Genomic DNA, 19,272 nt, shown 5'->3' on the forward strand with positions numbered 1-19,272 from the left:
GCGTACTTGCGTACCGGCACTTCTGCCATATTTAATGAATGCAAGCGGAGTCGGTCTACGTTACTGGTGCTGTGGGGTTGATGCGTAAAGCCACATACGAGTATGCAAGCGAAAACACGTCAAACAAATGCATAATTGCATATCATATGCACGCCAAAGTTAATTTCAGCTTATTAATAGCACGCCAAATAGAAACAGAAAATCGTGCTAGTGCGCATTTTCATGAGACCAGGCTCTCGAATCAGTACAGTATAACCAAAACAATACCTTAAAAAAAATAAAAGAAGCAGGTTTTTGCGATCACATAACTTTAAATGGGTAAACTCCTAAAAAGTCAAAGGATCGTGAAGGCATTCAAACAGGAAGTTAAAAACAGCGATAATAATGCAGAGAATAGTGCCTTATGTCCAGATGCCGGTAAATGATTCTTTTCAGCGACTGAATCATGATCATAATTCAGGATTTTCAGGAAGTCATTATTTCATATTACTTTGGTTGTCTGGTAACAGAAACACTAAAATATAACAATGGAAACAGTTTTGTTGAGAACTTGGCTGCATCAAATGACAGTATGTGGGCACCGAGAGGCAAACAAATGTAATAATAAATGTAGATTTTGCATGTTCAGAAGAAGTGAGCTGCCCTGTCCTGCAAATAATGCAAACAGGCTTGTGTAAGTAAATTGCTCAGTGCAAAGAAAGAGAAGTAATGGGAACCTGGTGTTTCTATGTTCTTTTTTTCATGTGTCGAATAGACATGAACAAGTTATTTGAAAAACATCTATGACCTTTGAAACATGTCTAGTCTTCATCTTCTATGTCGAGTATGGTTTCAATAATAATAAACACATATTTACTTAAAGCATGCATATTTGTCCATGCCAATGTTGATTAGAGTATTAAAAACTTTAAAAAGTATTAATTTAAGGTACATTTAGAACAGATAAAAATGTGCGATTAATCGCGAGTTAACTCATGACAACCATGCGATTAAAAACTTTAATCGATTGACAGCCCTAATTTAAATGTAACTTTAATTTGTCAGCATCTGAAACACACAAAGACATAAAGTACTTTGTTATATGTTAAAAAATAATGTACTTTTCTATTATTATTTTGTTTTTTATTATTACTGCTCATTATATTTGTATAATATATAGATATTTTGTGTCAATTTTTATTATTATTATTATTATTTATTATTATTAGTGCTTTCAAAATGTATTTTATTTATGGGGGAAATATATATATATATATATAAGAAGTTTCTTATGCTCATCAAGGCTGTTTATTTGATCAAAATTACAAAAAAAAATTATATTGTCAAATATTATTATGATGTAAAATAACGTTGCTCTATTTTAATATACATTAAAAATCTAATTTATTTCTGTTATCATAGCTGAGTTTTTCAGCATCATTACTCCAGTATTTAACGTCACATGATCCTTCAGAAATCATTTTAATATGCTGATTTATTATCAGTGCTGCATACTGTTGTGTTGCTTTTTTTTTTGGAACCTGTGATACTTTTTAAGATTCTTTAATGAATAAAAAGTTAAAAAGAACAGCATTTATTTAAAATAGAAATCTTTTCTAACAATATACAATACCGTTCAAAAGTTTGAGGTCAGTACATTTTTATTCTTTCTTTTTTTGAAAGAAATTATTACTTTTATTCAGCAAGGGTGTGTTAAAATTGATAAAAAGAAAGTGATAGCAAAGACTTCTATTGTTGGAAAATATTTATATTTGGAATAAATACAGTTTTGTTTTGTTTTTTACATTTTATTCATCAAAGAATCCTGACAGGTTGCAAATAATATTTGGTAGCACAACTGTTGCCAACATTGATAATTCAAATAATAAATCAGCATTAGAATGATTTCTAAAGGATCATGTGACACTGAAGACCGAAGTAATAGCTGATGAAAATTCAGCATTGCATCACAGAAAAAAATATTTTAATGTATATTAACATAGAAACCATTATTTTATATTTTAATAACATTTTGCAGTATTATTGTGTTTTTCTGTATTTTCGATCAAATAAATGCAATCTTGATGAGTGTAAGAGACTACTTTAAAGAAAACATTACAAGTCTTACTGATCCCAAACTTTTAAACGGCAGTGTATCTATCTATCTATCTATCTATATATAGATAGATAGATAGATAGATAGATAGATAGATAGATAGATAGATACATACATAAACATATGTGTTAAAAGTAATATACTTTTCTATTATTATTTTTTATTATTGAGTTTTTTATTAGTGCGCTCAAAATTCATTTTATTTGTGTAAAAGAATATTTAACTATGAACAATGCCATGCTTTTCCCCATTTCCAGTGGTGGAATATACACTCAAATGTTTAAGGTCAGTACTTATTTATTTATTTAAAACTAATACTTTTATTCAACAAGGATTTTCACAAATATATTTGAAGGAATATACAATGGAATATATGCAAATTAGCTAATTATCTTGTTTTACTAAGTTAAATTGCTTACCTGTTTTGCTTGACAAATACGTACAAATCATCCTCTCTTTTTTTTCTGCTGGCCCAACTGTGCCAGATGGTCAGATTTATACGTGTCCTGCCAATATTTTCACTGGGCTGATTAAAAATATTTTTATTTAGCAACACAATTTAAATTGTTGAGGTTGGTACTGTTTGATTTACTTGAATTTCAATATTTTTAAAGACGTCTTGCATTTATTTGAACAAAAACACAGTAATATCGTGATTTTATTATTATAATTAAAGAAAAAAAACTTCCTGTGATGGCAAAACTGAATTTTCTGCAGTCATTACTAGTCATCACCTTGTAAAAACTACATGTACAGAGTGTCCGAATTTTGTTTCTTTGGATTCTCATATAATTTTAATTATTAAGTAAGCAATTTCAGCCAAATTTGTGGAGGTAAACCAAATTTCTAAAAGTTGATGCATAATTTATTTGATGGTTGTCAAACTGTTTGCACTACAAACCAGTGCGTTCATAATTAAGATAACACATTACAATGATATGGCAAGACACACCAATTTGCAATATCAAGCAGCAAAACAAACAGTTTTATACAGCTAAAAATAGCTGGATGCAGATGAGACCAGAAGCCAAACCTATAAAATTTACAAATGACTGCGCCCGCTCTTACGGGAAAAATAAGGTGGATTGAAAGTCAGAAATGAGAAACACATTCCATTTTTGGAGCTCTCCTGAATCATTGCTTAGCTAGAGCAATAAACAGCTTTCACCAGTACACATGGTGGTCCTCATGTTGATGATGACTCAAATGCACTGCAGTTAGGAGTCAAATAATTCAATGTTACAAGACATCTGCGGGGACAGAGGAGTGGTCTGATCCGAAGTTAGAGTCATATAAATCATACACCATGCAAATACTGTATTTTTATATAGGATACTTTATACCCACTCATATATTCCTTAAAAATGACTGTGATAAAAAGAAGCAGGGTTCAGATCATCTAAGGTGAAGCCGCCTGATGACAGTTCGTGTCTAGATATGAAAGTCAGTGAATAAGGTGAATGGAGCATTCAACTCACACTGTAGACAGCAGTGACGGGCTGTGTGGAGAAGATTCGCTCTTCCAGGGGCACTCTTATCCTAGAGGGGATATTAAGGAAAACTCTGGGCAGAAAGTACTTAAGGCCAAACACAGCAACAAGGTGGGAAAACACACATTAAGCATGAAGGAAACAGTTCAAGTACACTGACATCAGAATGCAAAGAGCTGACTGAATCAAGCAGATCACATAGTGAGTTAATTAGCTTGTTTTACTAATTTAAATTGCTTACCTGTTCTACTTGACAGATACGTACAAATCATCCTCTTTAAAAATATACACTGCCTTTCAAAAGTTTGGGATCAGTCGCTTATGCTCATCAAGGCTGCATTTATTTGATTAAAAAAAAACAGTAATATTGTGGTACGGCGATATTGTGGTAACAGTAAAATGTTATTATAATATAAAATAATGATTTCTATTTTAATATACCTAAAAACATCATTCATTCTTGTTATGCAAAGCTGAATTTTCTGCATCAATACTCCAGTCTTCAGTGTCACATGATCCTTCAGAAATCATTCTAATATGCTAGTAAGCTAGTAAGCTACTAAATATATTGTAGAAATCTAAATTTTCTGTACAGCTGCTTTGCAACGATTTGCATCGCGAAAAGCGCTATACAAATAAACTTGACGGCAATTTTTTTTAACAACCTGTGATATGTTTTTTAAGGAATCTTTGATGAATAAAATGTTAAAAAGAGCAGCATGTATTCAATATATATAAACCTTTTATAGTTTTTGCTATCACTTTTTATCAATTCAACACAAATTTTGATGAATAAAAGTATTAATTTCTTAAAAAAAAAAGAATACAATTTTACTGAACCCTAAACATTTGAACAGTAGTGTATATTGTTAGAAAATATTTCTATTTTAAATAAATGCTGTTTTTTTTTTTTTACTTTTAAGTATCACAGGTTCCAAACTAATATTAAACAGCACAATTTTTTCCAGCACTCATAATAAATCAGCATATTAGAATGATTTCTGAAAGATCATGTGACACTGAAGACTGGATTTATGATGCTGAAAATTCAGCTTTGATCACAGGAATAAATTTGATTTTAAAGTAAAACGCAACATTTCACAATATTACTTTGTGTATTTCTGATCAAATAAACTCAGCCTTCATGCGCCTAAGAGACTTCTTTAAAAAACATTAAAAATCTTACTGATCTCAAACTTTTGAACAGCAGTTTGTACAAATGTTTGGGGTTGCTAAGATTTTATTTATTTGTTTATTTTTAAACAAGTCTCTTATTCTCATCCAGGCTGTATTTATTTGAACAAAAATACAGTAATGTTGTAAATTTATGATTACACTTTAAAATGTTTTCCTGTTATGGCCAAGCTGAGCTTTTCATCAGTCATTACTCCAGCTGTTAGTGGCTAATGATCCTACAGAAATTATTCCAATATGATTTAGTGCATAAGAAATATTTCATATTATTATCAATGTTGAAAACAGGTGTTCTGCTTAAAGCAATGGATTTTTTTTTTCAGGACTCTTTAATAAATAGAAAGTTCAAAGGAACTTTTTTCTTTTTAAATGTTTGCAGTTTACTGTTAGTTTTAATCAATTTAATGCATTCAGGCTAACGAAAGTATTAACCCCTTTCAATTTTTTTTTTAAATGTACAGACCCCAAACTTTTGAACCATATTAAATGTATTTATCATTTTTAACACTTTCTAAATGATATCTATCACAAATTGTCTATACAGATAGATAACTTCACCTTGGAATGTTAAAAATATCTTAATATGCTGATTTATTCATTAAAACTGCCTTAATATGCTAAATATACGATTTTAATCAGCACACAATATATGATTTAAACAACTTTTGATTTTCAAATTAGTAAAATTAACACACTCCTGTTGCTCAAACAGTCAACTACAAACACAAGGTCATGGGATTTATAAGGAAAGCATGAACTAATAAAATATATACCTTGTAAATATGTTAAACAACAATATACAGCACATCGCAGAAATCGCAATGACAATGCAGTTCTGGGCCCAATATCTAACCATCACACGCAGTGTCAAGCCCTGCTCTTCCTTTCCACACGTGTCTTTACAAAGAAGTGAACATTCTGAAAGAAATTTGTATTACTCATGTTGCAGTGTTTTTATTCTGTTCCTCTATAAGATAGCATGGGGTCCGACACACAGGGGCTGAGTGGCAAAACCGGAATTCACGTTGCTGTCAAGACTTGTCGGCTCTCATCAGCATTAACAACCTCCAGCCACACCGGAAAAGCGATGCAAACTTTACATAACCGTGCTCAAAACTGTCCTCAAAATTAATCCATGTATTCACATTAACAATGATGGAGCCATGCTGTTTCATTCCTCAAAGAAAACAGGTTCTCGCATATCCGTTGCAACAAGGTTGTCATACACAACAAGCTGATTGTGTATAAAGATGCCGCTGGAGTACAGAGGATGGAGATGCATCTTCCATCTCCAGCCCAGCAGCAGAACCGTGCCGCCTCAGTTTTGTCTGTACAACCAGGCTATTGTTAAGAGGGCGGGAAAACCCTTCCTCCTCCACTGCACCACAGGCACATACACACAGAGAGAGTTCAAACAGAGATAATGTACAGTTTACTGTAACCGGGATAAAACAACAGCTGTTAGTTGCTCATTTTAACTTTCCCTTGGCGCCCTGCCACCAAACTTTCACAGCAATCTCAAGCTCCAAAACCACGTTACCTTTTTAAAACCAGTTTCAACTTTGTAGGTTCCAGATTATTTTTAGTGCTACAGTCTCATTTACTAAGATATACGTTTGCAATGACACAGCAGTCGCAGTTGTTTTCTCACTCTAAAAAGCTATATAATAAAAAAAAACAACATGCGGTTATAAGGTTGTTATAGCAGATGATTCTCAGCTAGGAAGTGTTTGCAAATAGATTTCCTGTCAATGAACAAGTAAATGAAACCAGTCCACTGGGGATGCATTTTTTACATAGTAAAAAAAAAAAGAAACAGAAAGCATTAACTGTAAATACATTTGGGGAATCTCCCACAATAATTAAAAAACCCTAGAGAAAGCCATCACTGTCTCTAACTGTATTATTATGCATTCTGCTCCTGAAAACAATCAGATAGATTTAGGTGACTCATTGCAAATGCCAGAACAACATGTCAAGATATTTACTTGCTTATGATGACCGGTGGAAGCTACTGTACAGCAGAAGTCAGATGTACAGTACAAAAACTACCCTGTAAACACACACAGTCAAGCAGCAGCTTGTTTGTCCAGGAACCAAGATGTTGACAGAGGGACACAGACAGTTACAACAGAGGGGTGTTGAGCTTTAAAGCCATAAAGAAGTATCAACAAGACACTGAGGGCGAGCAAAACTATGACAGTTTATCTCTGTGGGAAAACATATAACCTGAACACCATTTAGTCCACACTACCTTACTGTAAGGAAAAGATATAAGCGGGCAGCACTGCGTTCATACACCTTGTGAACAATCTTAAAGCTAAAGTTCACCCAAAAATGAAAATTACGTCATTATTTACTCACCCTCAAGTTGTATTTCTTCTGTTGAATGCAATAGAAGATATTCTAAGAAATGTTGGTAACCAAACCAACCAGTTACCAAGTTGATGGTACCCAATGACTTCCATAGTATTTGAACAACTTGAGAGTAAATGATGACAGAATTTTAATTTTTGTGTGAAAAATCCCTTTAAAGCAGTGGTTCTCAATTCCAGTCCTCGCGCCCCACGCTCTGCATATTTTGCATGTCTCTTTTAGTTAACACACCTGATTCAAATAACCAGCTTGTTAGAAGTGAACTTCGTGCAGGAACTGTGTTCCGATTGACATGGTCCCTGCACAGTGTTCATTGCTCCCTACTCCCTGAGCAGGGGAAATCTGTTTACTACACTTCGAAACATTCATTCACATATTTGCGCTACACCACCGCATGCAGCGTCTTCACACACAGATGAAACTTAATAGAGAAGTGTGACTGAAATAAATACGCATCTGTAAATAAATAAATACATTTTAAATTTACGTCTCGAACGCTTTAATGACCTTCAAATGGAACATATACACTCACTTCGAACTAATGAATAATGGCGGAATATCCCGTGATGTCCACTTCGAAGGGCAGTAACGTTGGAATAGAACTAACGTCTGAAGCGATACGTGAAACACACAAAATATGCAGAGCGGTGGGGCGCGAGGACTGGAATTGAGAACCGCTGCTTTAAAGGATTATTTCACTTCCAGAATAAAAATGTACAGATAGTTTACTCACCCCCTTGTCATCCCAAGATGTTCATGTCTTTCTTTTCTCAGTTCAGTCGTAAAGAAATTTTGTTTTTTGAGGAAAACAGGTATTGTCTCAATATAGTGGAGTTCTATGGTGCCTGTGAGTTTGAACTTCCAAAATGCAGTTTAAATACAGCTTCAAAGGGCTCCAAACAACCCCAGCCAAGGAAGAAGGGACTTATCTAGCAAAATGAAAAAAAAAAGTACAATTTATACACTCTTTAACCACAAATGCTTGTCTAGCTGGTTCAATACAGTTCCACTTCCATCTCATTTTCTCCTATAACTTAAACATCAACCTTCTTTGCACGTTCACTTTGTGAACACTGGGTCGGTACTTCTGCAGCGATGTAGGACGATTTTGAAGTTGTAGGAGAAAATGAGATGGGAGTTTTTTCGAGAACCGGACTACACAGAGTATGAATGCGCAATGCAGAGCTAGACAAGACGAGCAGTTGTGGTTAAAAAGTGTATAAAGTGTATGTTTTTAAAAAAATAGCTGATCATTTTGCTAGATAAGACCCTTCTTCCCTGGCTGGGATCGTTTAGAGCCCTTTGAAGCTGCATTTAAACTGCGTTTTGGAAGTTCAAACTCGCAGGCACCATAGAACTCCACTATATGGAGAAAATTCCTGAAATGTTTTCCTCAAAAAAAATAATTTCTTTATGACTGTAGAAAGAAAGACATGAACATCCTCTAATATGTCAACAAAAATAAACAAGATTTTTGTTTCATAAATGCCTCATCTGCATAATGAAAACATTTCAGAAAACAAAACGTACTGTGTCTTAATAATACGCTGTAATTAACCAACAACGTAAGTGTGGTAATATCTAGTCACTTGTGGTGAAATGGCTTAAAGGGATAGTTAATCCAATAAATAAATAAACAAATAAATATCTGTCATAAATGACTAACTCTCATGAGATTTTTAGTCAGAATGACAGTCTCAGTCACCACTCACTGTAAATGTTTTGTAACAGATGCAATGAAAGTGAATGGTGACAGAGGCTGTCATTTCTGACTAAACATTTCATACGTGTTTCGCCGAGGAAATTCAGTTCACTAGTTTATAACAACGTAAAGACTGGGTAAATCATGACACAATTATTTAAATGCGCTCTTATTTTTCAAGCGAAACGAAACGAAACAGGGAGCTAGCTTTAGCGCTGTCACGCCGGTCCGTGTGGATCAGCTCTAACCGGCTGCGGGTTGACAGCTCGGCTTTTGACAGCCACATAAACACTGTTACTACACTACTAGCACCTCCATGTACAAGAAACAAAACCAGACTTAAGCCCTAACCAAACTAAATCAAACATACAGATGCTCTATTAACCGGTACACCGTATAAGACACTCTACCGCTCCGCTCGAATGCCTATGATGTTTAAAAACGCTGTCCAGGTAGGCAGCTCACTAGGTTTTGAAACACAAGCACAGATACAGATTTGTGATGAAGGAAGATGCTTTCAGAAAAGGATACTGTGTCTGCACTGGCGGAGGCTGTTGAGCCACCGGCGTCCCAGGCGCTAGCGGTATTTGGGTGAGGGGGGCCCGCAGCTGACTCGAGGGTGACGGCCCGGTTCCAGGTCCAGTTCCAGCGGCGGCAGCAGCGGCTGGTTTCGGCACCGCTTTCGGCGGCAAACTCATCGCAAATAAAAAACCAAACGCACGGCTTTACAGATATTTACAATAATAAATTAGCTAGCGGCTAAACTGTGCAAGTAAAAAAAAATATTGCTGGCGAGTTACGTCAACACCGGGCCTTTTAGGAGCAGGTTGCCGGTGTCTGAGCGGATAGAAAAGCTTGAGCTAACAGGCTAGCTAGCTTATTGATAGAATAGCAGGCTAAAGTTAGCCAGCTAGCGCTTATTGTGGTTTATCTTCATTGCTGAAGGTTGGGGGGCTGTTCCCCCTCCCCGGCCGGGGTTTCCGAGGATCTAGTTGGCCTCTTCTTGCCAGGGCGATCTTGACAGGTGAGCCCCCTTTGGAAAAGAATAACACTTTGTTTACAACTGCTCTTTGACGAGAGTATCTCCACGGAGTGTGATGATTCCGTTCAACATGGCGCTGTGGCCGCCTCCAGCAGTCCTACAGGACCGACCTTTCGTTTTACTTCGGCTATTTTCGTGACACTTCGGCGAGTGGAATTTTCAACGAGTGTATACGGAAGTACGGAATGCGCTGTCCGGAACTCATAACCTACTTGGATGTCAGCCAAGGATGTAATAATAAACGCCGTAACAGTCGAAATGAATGGTTTTAGATGAAAAAAAAATTGCGGTTTAAATGTCATCGCCGTATGTCTATATAAAATACGCAAATCTTCCCGTGTTTATGGAGCTGTTTGGCCCCGCTTGTGATGTTACAGTGACATCTTGCGTCCACGGCTGAACACGCAGTTCAGCTCATGAGATGAGAAAAGCTCCAGAGACTGATACATACTGCTTTTCAAAAGTTTGGGATCAGGAAATTTTAAATTTCTTTTTAAAGACGTCTCTTATGCTCGTCAGAGTTCCAATTATTTGATCAAAAATACAGAAAAAGAATATTATGAAATATTATTGCAATTTATAATAATTTTCTATTTTAAAAATACTTTGAAATGTAATTTACTTCTGTGATGGAAAAGCTGAATTTTCGTCATCCATTTCTGCAGTCTTCAGTGTCACATAATCCTTCAGAAATCGTTCTAATATGCTGATTTATTATTAATGTTGGAAACAGTTGTGCTGCTTAATATTTTTTGGAAACTGTGATATACTTTGATGAATAAAAAGTTAAAAAGAACAGCATTTATTCAACATACTATCACTTTTTATCAATTTAACACGTCCATGCTGAATAAAAGTATTAATTTATTCCGAAGAATGAAAGAAAGAAAAAAATACTGACCCCAAACTAAGAACATAGTGTATTGTTACAAAAGATTTCTATTTTAAATAAATGCTGTTCTTTTTAAACATTTTATTCATCAAAGAATTTAAAAAAAAATATTGCAGGTTCCAAAAAAAAATATTAAGCAGCAAAAACTGTTTTCAACCCTGATAATAAATCAGCATATTAGAATGATTTCTGAAGGATCATGTGACACTGAAGCCTGGAGTAATGATGCTGAAAATTCAACTTTGCATCACAGGAATAAATTTTATTTTAAAGTATATTAAAATAGAAAACCACTATTTTAAATTGCAATAATATATCACATTATTGCCGTTTTTACTGTATTTTTAATCTAACAAATGCTGCTTTAATGAGCAGAAAATACTTTTTTAAAAACATTAAAAATCTAACTTAACCTAAACTTTTGCACGGCAGTGTGTAGACTAGCCTCTAGTATAATTATCATAAAGTAGTAATAAATTAAAACACTCTCTTGTAATTAAACCCACAGTTTTAACACATTTGTATCGATAAAATGAATAGCCTGATTGACTCCATTATTAGTATTAATGTTTCAATGTTAAAGTTATTCCAATTGCTGGAGGATTATAGAGTCAAGATGAAAAGCATTCACATTCTAAGAGAAGAATATATAATTTATTATTTTTTATTCTTGAATTTATTGCTGTGGTCTAAAGTGTTTGTGTCTCTTCTTTTTGTCCTGATTTGAAACCTTAGTGACACTGCATCCTTTGTTATCATAAATTGTAAGATGATTTACTGTTACACACTTTTATTGCGATGGATAACAGAATAACAGAAAGATACAACATTCCAAGTCACTTATGTTTGGTCGCTCGGTTTATGGTTACTTGTGAACTGTCCTCTAACATATTGATTTTTGGAGATTTGTAGGTCAACAGTGATGTACAGCTTGATTCTTCCCAGTTGTCAGTGTCCTCAAGAAATTGATTCCCAAGAAACAACAGTGCAGTGACAGCAGATTAGAGCGAGTGTTTATCTCAGCAAGACCATATGTTAGCTCAAATGTTCAGGCCTTTGATGGACTTTGTGTGCACAGCTAAATGCATTTTTAATTGGTAAGTCACAATTCATTTCTAAAGTACATCCTGTTTTCCTACATTGTACAGTACAACGTTTCTATGTTGTAATGTTTTGCTAATGTTCCCATTAAGTTATGAAACATTAAAAAATGTACAGTTTAAAGAAAGTTTTGTTTATTATTACATTAACATCTCAATTCTTGGAGAATACAGATTTACCGGTATATGGGCCATTCTACAGAATTGATTGGAAACGTCACCAGCCGCAGGGTTTAATTTGATTTTGTCTGTGTATGTTTTTTTTACTCTTAAAGATTTGGTAACCATTGACTGCCATTATATGAGTGACAGACTGCAACGATTTGAGTTAAAAATCTTCATTTGTGTTCTACTGAAGAAACAAAGTCACCTACATCTTGGATACCCTGGGGGTAAGCAGATAAACATCACATTTTCATTTTTGGATGAACTATACCTTTATTACATATTGTTAAGAGTTGTATTTTATTTGTTTAGCTTAGTGCATAGTACTGTGTAAGAGTATATAAATTTAAAAAATGCAACATTTACATTATTTTTAAAAATTATGATGCTAATCTATAAGCAAAAATATAAGTAACTGTATTAGCGTCTATATCAACTCACAGTAACATTCTATTACACACTGCAGTTTTGTCATCTGCCCCTTTAAATGCTAGCGTCAGGTGGATTCTGATTGGTTGTCAGTGTTTTTAGTGTTCATCAGCTGGGAAAAATAGTTCTGAAAGTGATTCCAATGAAGTTGTTTGTTTGTGCCAATATCAGTTTATTTGTGGTATGGATTTCCCTTTTCTCGTAGAATTATCATCCCTGGTGTGAACGGGCCTTTACACTGGTTTGCATTTAAAGACGAATGAAATGTAAAAAATTAAAGTTGAAATATGACTTTAACTACCTCTACCTAAAAACAAAGCAAGGTGTTGATCAAGGTCACACAAAATCTAATACTTTGGAAACTATTACACAGGTGCAAATGCTAAGAAAAGGCACACACTTTACTTTTAATTAAGACAAGCAGTTCAAGCTTCTCAGAAACACACATAAATGGATACACAGTTGTCAGCTGAGTACTGATATTTCTCTAAAAAAAAGGGAACACAATCGAGCAGCAGAGATACTGTACAAAATAAGAACAAAGTATTTTACATACACTCTTAAAAATAAAGGTTCTTTATTGGCATCAATGGTTCTATGAAGAACATTGAACATCCATGGAACCTTTCAAACGCAGAAAAGGTTCTTAATAGTCTTTAGATTTCTAAATTGTTCTTCAAAATGGTTTTTCTAGAAACTGATAGGTTCTTTGGAGAACCAAAAATTCTATGGCATCACTGCAAAAACATCTGTTTGGATCCTTTATTTTTAAGAGTGTATATGTTCAGCTCTTGAAACAAATGTTTATTAAAATCTACACAAGCCTAGGTTGAATTTCCTCAGAATTTGACACTTTCATCAAAAAGAGCACCTTTTAGCTTAACAACTGTTCAAATGATTCTTCAACTGGTGAAAATCGGCTTGCGATGTATCCGTGTGACTTTATACGTGTTTAACCCTGGGACGTCAAAACCTGGTGAGAGCCCCTTTTTGTTAAAGATGTAAAAGTTAAAAAGCTGTCCATCTTGAGATTCAAGAGACACCGAAGCAGCGTTAACTTTCAGCTGACACGGGTACTCCTTCTCAAACACCACCCTGAACACCCTATCCTGAAGATAACTGAGTTTCAAACTTCTATACTTCATAGGAACCATGGTGTCTACTTGAGGTCCAAACTGCTCCAGAGACAGCACTCCATCTGCATCTGCTTTGATCTCATAGAACGTTATGTTGCCGTAAGTAAAGTAACCCATGTAGGGAACAGGGTCTGGAGAAGGGATGAGAACACGAGGTGCATCTCTAAAGGCGCTTTCCATGGCAGGAATGAGTGAACTGTAGACTTTAGCCACCAGATCCTCATCTTCAGGTTTGGCTCCAGCCATCAAGATGACCAACCCAAGCTTCAAGCGAGGAACGAGAGAGATTGAGGCCGAATAACCATCCAGATCTCCATCTTTACGAATTACTTCATAGCCCAACTGTTCACTGACCTCCCACGGTGTGCCGGTTTGATCTGCAAAGTAACTACTTTCACAACGAAACAGAGGAGTTAGCATGGTTTTGAGGGTGTCAGGTTGGAGAAACAGGCGGTAATATGCGCCCAGAAGCATCATAACCAGTTTAGCCATGTCTGCAGGTGTGGAATACATTTGCCCTGATGGTCTATACCAGCCAAGGTCATAAAGGGGTGCGGGACGCCCGCTTGAGTAAACTCCTATCGCCATCCGGTTCTCTATTTGAGAGGTGATTTCGAATCCGGTGTCCTCCATTCCCAGCGGCTGTAGGATATTTTCAGACACCCATCGCTGATAATCCATCCCCGCTACCTTTTCCGCCATCACGTGGGCCAGCAGGGAGAAGGCCAGGTTGCTGTAGTGGCATCTGAGGACAGCAGTGGACTAGAATTACTTCCTCAAGGGAGAATCCACAAGTGCATTCATTGCATCTGCTCTCGTCAATTATTCACACCTCCTCTCATTCATTAAACATTCTCTCGATACAAGTTTGAAGAAGGAAATATACTATCTTTGTACTAGCTTACTTGGTTCCAGGGTCAGCCACGAGAACATCATCTTGTAATAAATCCATGGCAGCTTGTGTGTTGCCTTTCCATAGTAAAGTAGTCGCCCTGAGCCGCCTGGGTAAACCTATAAAATATAAAAAAAAGTGTACCAAAACGATTAAGCACCACTATTTCTGGTACATTATATAAACATCAGCTTGGGGTAAGCTGAGTACAGTATGTTAGTGCCATTTCTTCATGTCTAATCCTTGACTAGAGGCAAATCACTTAGTCATGTCAGGCAACAGAGCTGATTAGGGTAGCCGTGGAAAGTCTTGATCTAATTACAGGTTTCACCTTCTTTATTTTTACAGTTCTAATTATATATGTGCTAATCATTTATTACTGATCTAAACACCATGTTAAGGTCAGTTAGATACTGTGGTCCTCACCTGACAGCTGACTGGCCATCCTTCTTAGGGTAACTGAGGAGATGTGGACTTGAGCCTCTCTATTGCTTATGTTGTCAGAGTTGGTCTTGAGGTCGTGATCCCTTCTTTTCCCTAGAGGGTTTTTTATGGTGAAGTTCTTAACATACTTCCCCAGAGGGTCATCCAGGGAAGCCACTTTTCCATCCTCCCAAAGTTTGTACAGCATCAATGTTGGGAATATTTTGGACAGGCTTGCAATTCTTTGGTGGTACAAGCAACAAACAACAAGAAAGTACATTAGAAAAGGAGCCATAACTATAAATGCACAATGCTAAGTATTTACAATGTAAATTGTTAGCTGACCGTCAAAACATTAGCTAACAAAAAATGCTCTTAGGAAATTGTGCTAACATTCCAATTACACTTCGAAAACATTGTTTCTGAATGTTATCTAATCGTCCAAATAGTCCAGTTTTTTTTAAACGTTTCTTTCAAGTCTTTTGTAAGTTAGAGAAGAGATGTTTAAAACAGTTAGACTAGCATTCAAGTAAAATGATTAATATTAAATTAAAAAATAATGTTTATTTAAAAAATGTTTGCTAATGTTTTGAGAATGTTGTTCATGACCAAATAATGACACGTCATTAATTGGCCATATTGGCAGCACTGAATGTAAACAATGCCACTGAACCAAACAAAACTCACATTGTTTGCTGCTGAAAGTGGTCAATTATTATCATGTTTTGGGCTGTACTACATCGGTTGACCCAGGAAAAAACATTTGGAGTACTATAGACTGCCAAAAGTTATAACAAATCAAGGAGAAGAGAGCAAAAAACTGTCTGAGGAACAAAGGAGTTTGTGGTTGGCCAAACTGAACCAGAATTTCCAGGGCAAGAATCTTAACAACATTTGTGTTTGTTCTTATCATTTTTAATCAGGTAGGTGAAATATTAGGCTAATATCTTAATTAATACTGTATCTTTACCACCTAATTACTTTAGTTTGTCAAACTATTGCACCCTTTCCTGCTTACTAGGTAATTTTCTCTGATTTAGCAGCTTCCACACGTTTTGGGGGGGATCCTCTGGTAAAAATCACATTTTGGGGGGTAAAACGCGGTTTTGGCGGGGTTCCTCTGGTAAAAATTGCATTCCAGGGGCTAAATATCACGTTTTTGGGGTCGCTTCAACCTGCAGACATCAAAAACACTCAATCACATTTTGGGGGGACCCGCTGGTAAAAATCGCATTCTGTGCGGTAAAATACACATTTTTGGCAGGGTTCCCCTGGTAAAAATTGCATTCCAGGAGCTAAAAATCACATAATTGGGGCTGATTCAGTCCATGGACATTAAAAATAACCTGCAGCAACAGTGTTAAAGTAGCCCAATTCTACAGGAAAACTGCAGATGTGGCAACATTTGTCAGGTCTGCGCAACAAAAGCAGCTCAGCTGCTACTCAAAACTTGCCAAAAACTATCCCAATCACATTTTAGTGGGTGGTGGGGTGGGGTCACCCAGTAAAAATCACGTTTTAGGGAATAAAACACACAATTTGGTGGGGTTCCCCTGGTAAAAATTACATTCCAGGAGGTAAATATCATGTTTTTGGGGTTGCTTTAACCCACAGACATCAAAAACAACAGGCGAGAACAGTGTTAAAGTAGCCCAGCTGTGGATTTGGTCTGCATAACAAAACCCGGGATCCGACAGTAAACATCACATTCTGGGGGATAAAACATGTTTTTTTGCGGGTTTCCCTGGTAAAAATTGCACTCAAGGGGCAAAATATCACATTAGTGGGGTTGCTTCAACCCACGGACATCAAAAAATATCCACAGCAACAGTGTTAAAGTAGCCCAATTCCGCGGGAAAACCGCAGACTTGGCAACACTTGGCATGTCTGCGTAACAAAACCAGCTCAATAGCTACTCAAAACTAGCCCAATGACATTTTGGGGGGGATCCCCTGGTAAAATTGCATTCTTGGAGCTAAATATCAAGTTACTGGGGTCGCTTCAACCCGTGGACATCAAAAACAACCCAAGCCAACAGTGTTAAAGTAGCCCAATTCTGCGGGAAAACCACAGACTTGGCAACACTTGTCAGGATGTGACAAGTAACAAAACCAGCCCAACTACTCAAAACTTGCCCAAAACTAGCCCAATGACATTTGAAGGGATCCCCCAGTAAAAATCTTGTTCTAGGGAGAAAAACACATATTTTTGGCTGGGTTCCACTGGTAAAAATTGCATTCCAGAGGCTAAATATCACGTTTTTGGGGTTGCTTCACATATGTTAAAAAAAAAACAGTGTAATCATCAAATCATAGGTGTGCAAAGCTACTATAACCCACCTGTAAACTGTGTACTCATTTGTTGGGGGAGACGTGGGATCACTTCCATTCCTTCTGCCAAAGTTACCATTCCACAATACAGAATCATTAAATATTGCAATGGCAGAGATGGCTGGCAATTTTGTGGCATCAACGCTGGTCCTCAAAAGTGCATCCACCTGGAGTAAATCGAGAATAGTTATCAAACATATTTTTCAGCATCAGAGGGAATCCAGACTGGCAAATGACTGATTTTCTGGTCATCATTTGACTTTGGCGGTCTCACCTTGTCCAAAGCTTCCATGAGGACAGGTATTGGGTGCTCCAATGGCACAGGCTCAGGGAAACGTGGGCACATCTTTTCCTCTTTCCCTTCTTTTGCAAATTTTATCTCCACTGCAAAGTAAAAAGATCATATGTAGGATATATATGGGTAAACAAAGTAAGTATACATAACTTATCTAAACAGCAACTATGATCTATTTTGTGTTAAAGGCAATACAAAACATTGGGGCTGCACATAAAATAACGATTAATGACTGAAACACTCGCATGTCATTTATCATTATATAGTATAAAGCATTTGTAATGGAGCATGGGGGGCGGGTGTTCGGTCCATAATCATGTATTTTACACAAAGTTGTTTTTCCCTTCCCCCCACTGATAATCAGGCTTTACAGCACACAGTAATCTACAAGCCACTATGTCGAGCTCTGGGTAATCCATAGACAACTCATGCAAACGATTAATTAAGCACAAGGAGATCGAAAAGCCAAATGTTAAGATGTTCCCCAATGCTGCAAGTGCTGTCTAGGCATTTCTAACTATTAGGTTAGAATAAAAAAAAAAAAATCAAGATTTTCCTATTTGTGAGAGCAAAATGCAGCTTTTATTTTAAATGTACATTTGCCATTAATTCATTGAGGTTTAATGGTCACTTTCTGAATCTTTCTACAGTACAGTAGCGCTTTTAATTTGAATCATTTTACCTGGTTTTGCTTTGGGAAGTCTGTATTGCCAAATGAAACAGCCTGTCATTACAAAGGAGAGAAGCAGAAAGAAGACCATTCCTAACTTTGTCCATTTCACTTTCATCTTTGCAGTCTGGCGGTCTCCTTCTCTGGCAGGGCTAATGAGAAAGGACAGTTTCACAGCACAACCTTTTGAACTTAATATATATATATATATATATTGCACATATATAATATATATTTTATAAAGAATATGCTTGACTGGATACTGTAATATTTTAAGATGTCTTACCTGAGGGTTTACTACTTTAGAACAAAATCAGAGGTCTGTATTATCCTGCCACAACTGTTAATTGTTAGGTCTATCCATGCAGAGGCTTGTTCAGAAACATTCAGAGTGGAATTCCATTAAAGCTGATAACATGGAGACATACTAGCCACTCACCAGCCATGCTTTAATCTTTACAATAACCCGTGCACTGACTTCTCAGCATCCTCTCGGCCAACTGCAGGCCGGCACGTCATAATCTGAAGATATCCTTCTTTAAAGCCTCACTCCCGATCTTTACACATCCATTCTGTTTATCCAATATTGTTTTTAGAATTTTACCTCATAACTTTTCTTTTTTTTTTACTCTTTTAAAATCCTAAAATTTCTGTTTGTTTGTTTGTTTTGACATAATATGTCAGGATTGTTTTTAGTGTTTTTTTGTCCCAGTTGTTTTAAGTTGTTTTAAACTTAATATTGAACGTACCAGAGAAAGAAAATATAGTTTTCTTCAACATCATAAAATGCATTAAACGTTACATTAAACTAGAGTTTCCCAAACTTAATTTAAGAACTGCAGAATTGCTAAAAAGCTAATCATTAATTAAACAGAAATATTCCGTTTGTTTACCTGCATGTTAATGTGACCATTAAATGACATCAAACTGTAAAAATGTAAATGTGTTGTAAAATTATTGAAATATTACTGTAACTTCCTCAGAGATATTTCAAGAAAATATTTAATGTCAAAGTGGTTTTGGCTGACAAAAATGTTAGGG

At 36.0% G+C, this 19,272-nt stretch overlaps 2 protein-coding genes across 2 annotated transcripts in view; both read right to left on the minus strand.

Moving 5' to 3' along the window:
• The window catches only part of LOC141290555 (uncharacterized), a 48,170-nt gene extending 38,190 nt beyond the window's left edge, over positions 1 to 9,980 (minus strand). The window contains exons 1-2 of the mRNA XM_073822676.1: positions 9,389 to 9,980; positions 3,574 to 3,634 (exon numbers count right to left, since the gene is read on the minus strand). Coding sequence (XP_073678777.1) covers positions 3,574 to 3,634; positions 9,389 to 9,555 — 228 coding nt within the window. The 5' untranslated portion in view covers positions 9,556 to 9,980. The remainder of the gene's footprint in view (positions 1 to 3,573; positions 3,635 to 9,388) is intronic.
• Positions 9,981 to 12,273: 2,293 nt separating this feature from the next.
• Positions 12,274 to 18,656, minus strand: lactbl1a (lactamase, beta-like 1a). Its single transcript, XM_073823707.1, has 7 exons — positions 18,518 to 18,656; positions 18,244 to 18,383; positions 17,541 to 17,650; positions 17,276 to 17,433; positions 14,940 to 15,178; positions 14,527 to 14,632; positions 12,274 to 14,366 (listed from the first exon to the last, which is right to left on the minus strand). The coding sequence occupies exons 2-7, from the start codon at positions 18,347 to 18,349 to the stop codon at positions 13,388 to 13,390; spliced, it is 1,698 nt and encodes a 565-aa protein (XP_073679808.1). The 5' UTR covers positions 18,350 to 18,383; positions 18,518 to 18,656; the 3' UTR covers positions 12,274 to 13,387.
• Positions 18,657 to 19,272: the final 616 nt, after the last annotated feature.

Source organism: Garra rufa, chromosome 18 (genome assembly GCF_049309525.1).
Source record: "Garra rufa chromosome 18, GarRuf1.0, whole genome shotgun sequence".
NCBI classification, from domain to species: domain Eukaryota; kingdom Metazoa; phylum Chordata; class Actinopteri; order Cypriniformes; family Cyprinidae; genus Garra; species Garra rufa.

Coding starts and splice junctions, on each gene's coding strand:
- lactbl1a (XM_073823707.1), bottom strand. CDS start 18,349: ATGAAAGTGAAATGGACAAAGTTAGGAATGGTCTTCTTTCTGCTTCTC. Junction 15,179..17,275: donor AATGAGTACACAGTTTACAG/GTGGGTTATAGT, acceptor GTACCACCAAAG/AATTGCAAGCCTGTCCAAAA. Junction 14,367..14,526: donor GTGGCTGACCCTGGAACCAA/GTAAGCTAGTAC, acceptor TGCTGTCCTCAG/ATGCCACTACAGCAACCTGG.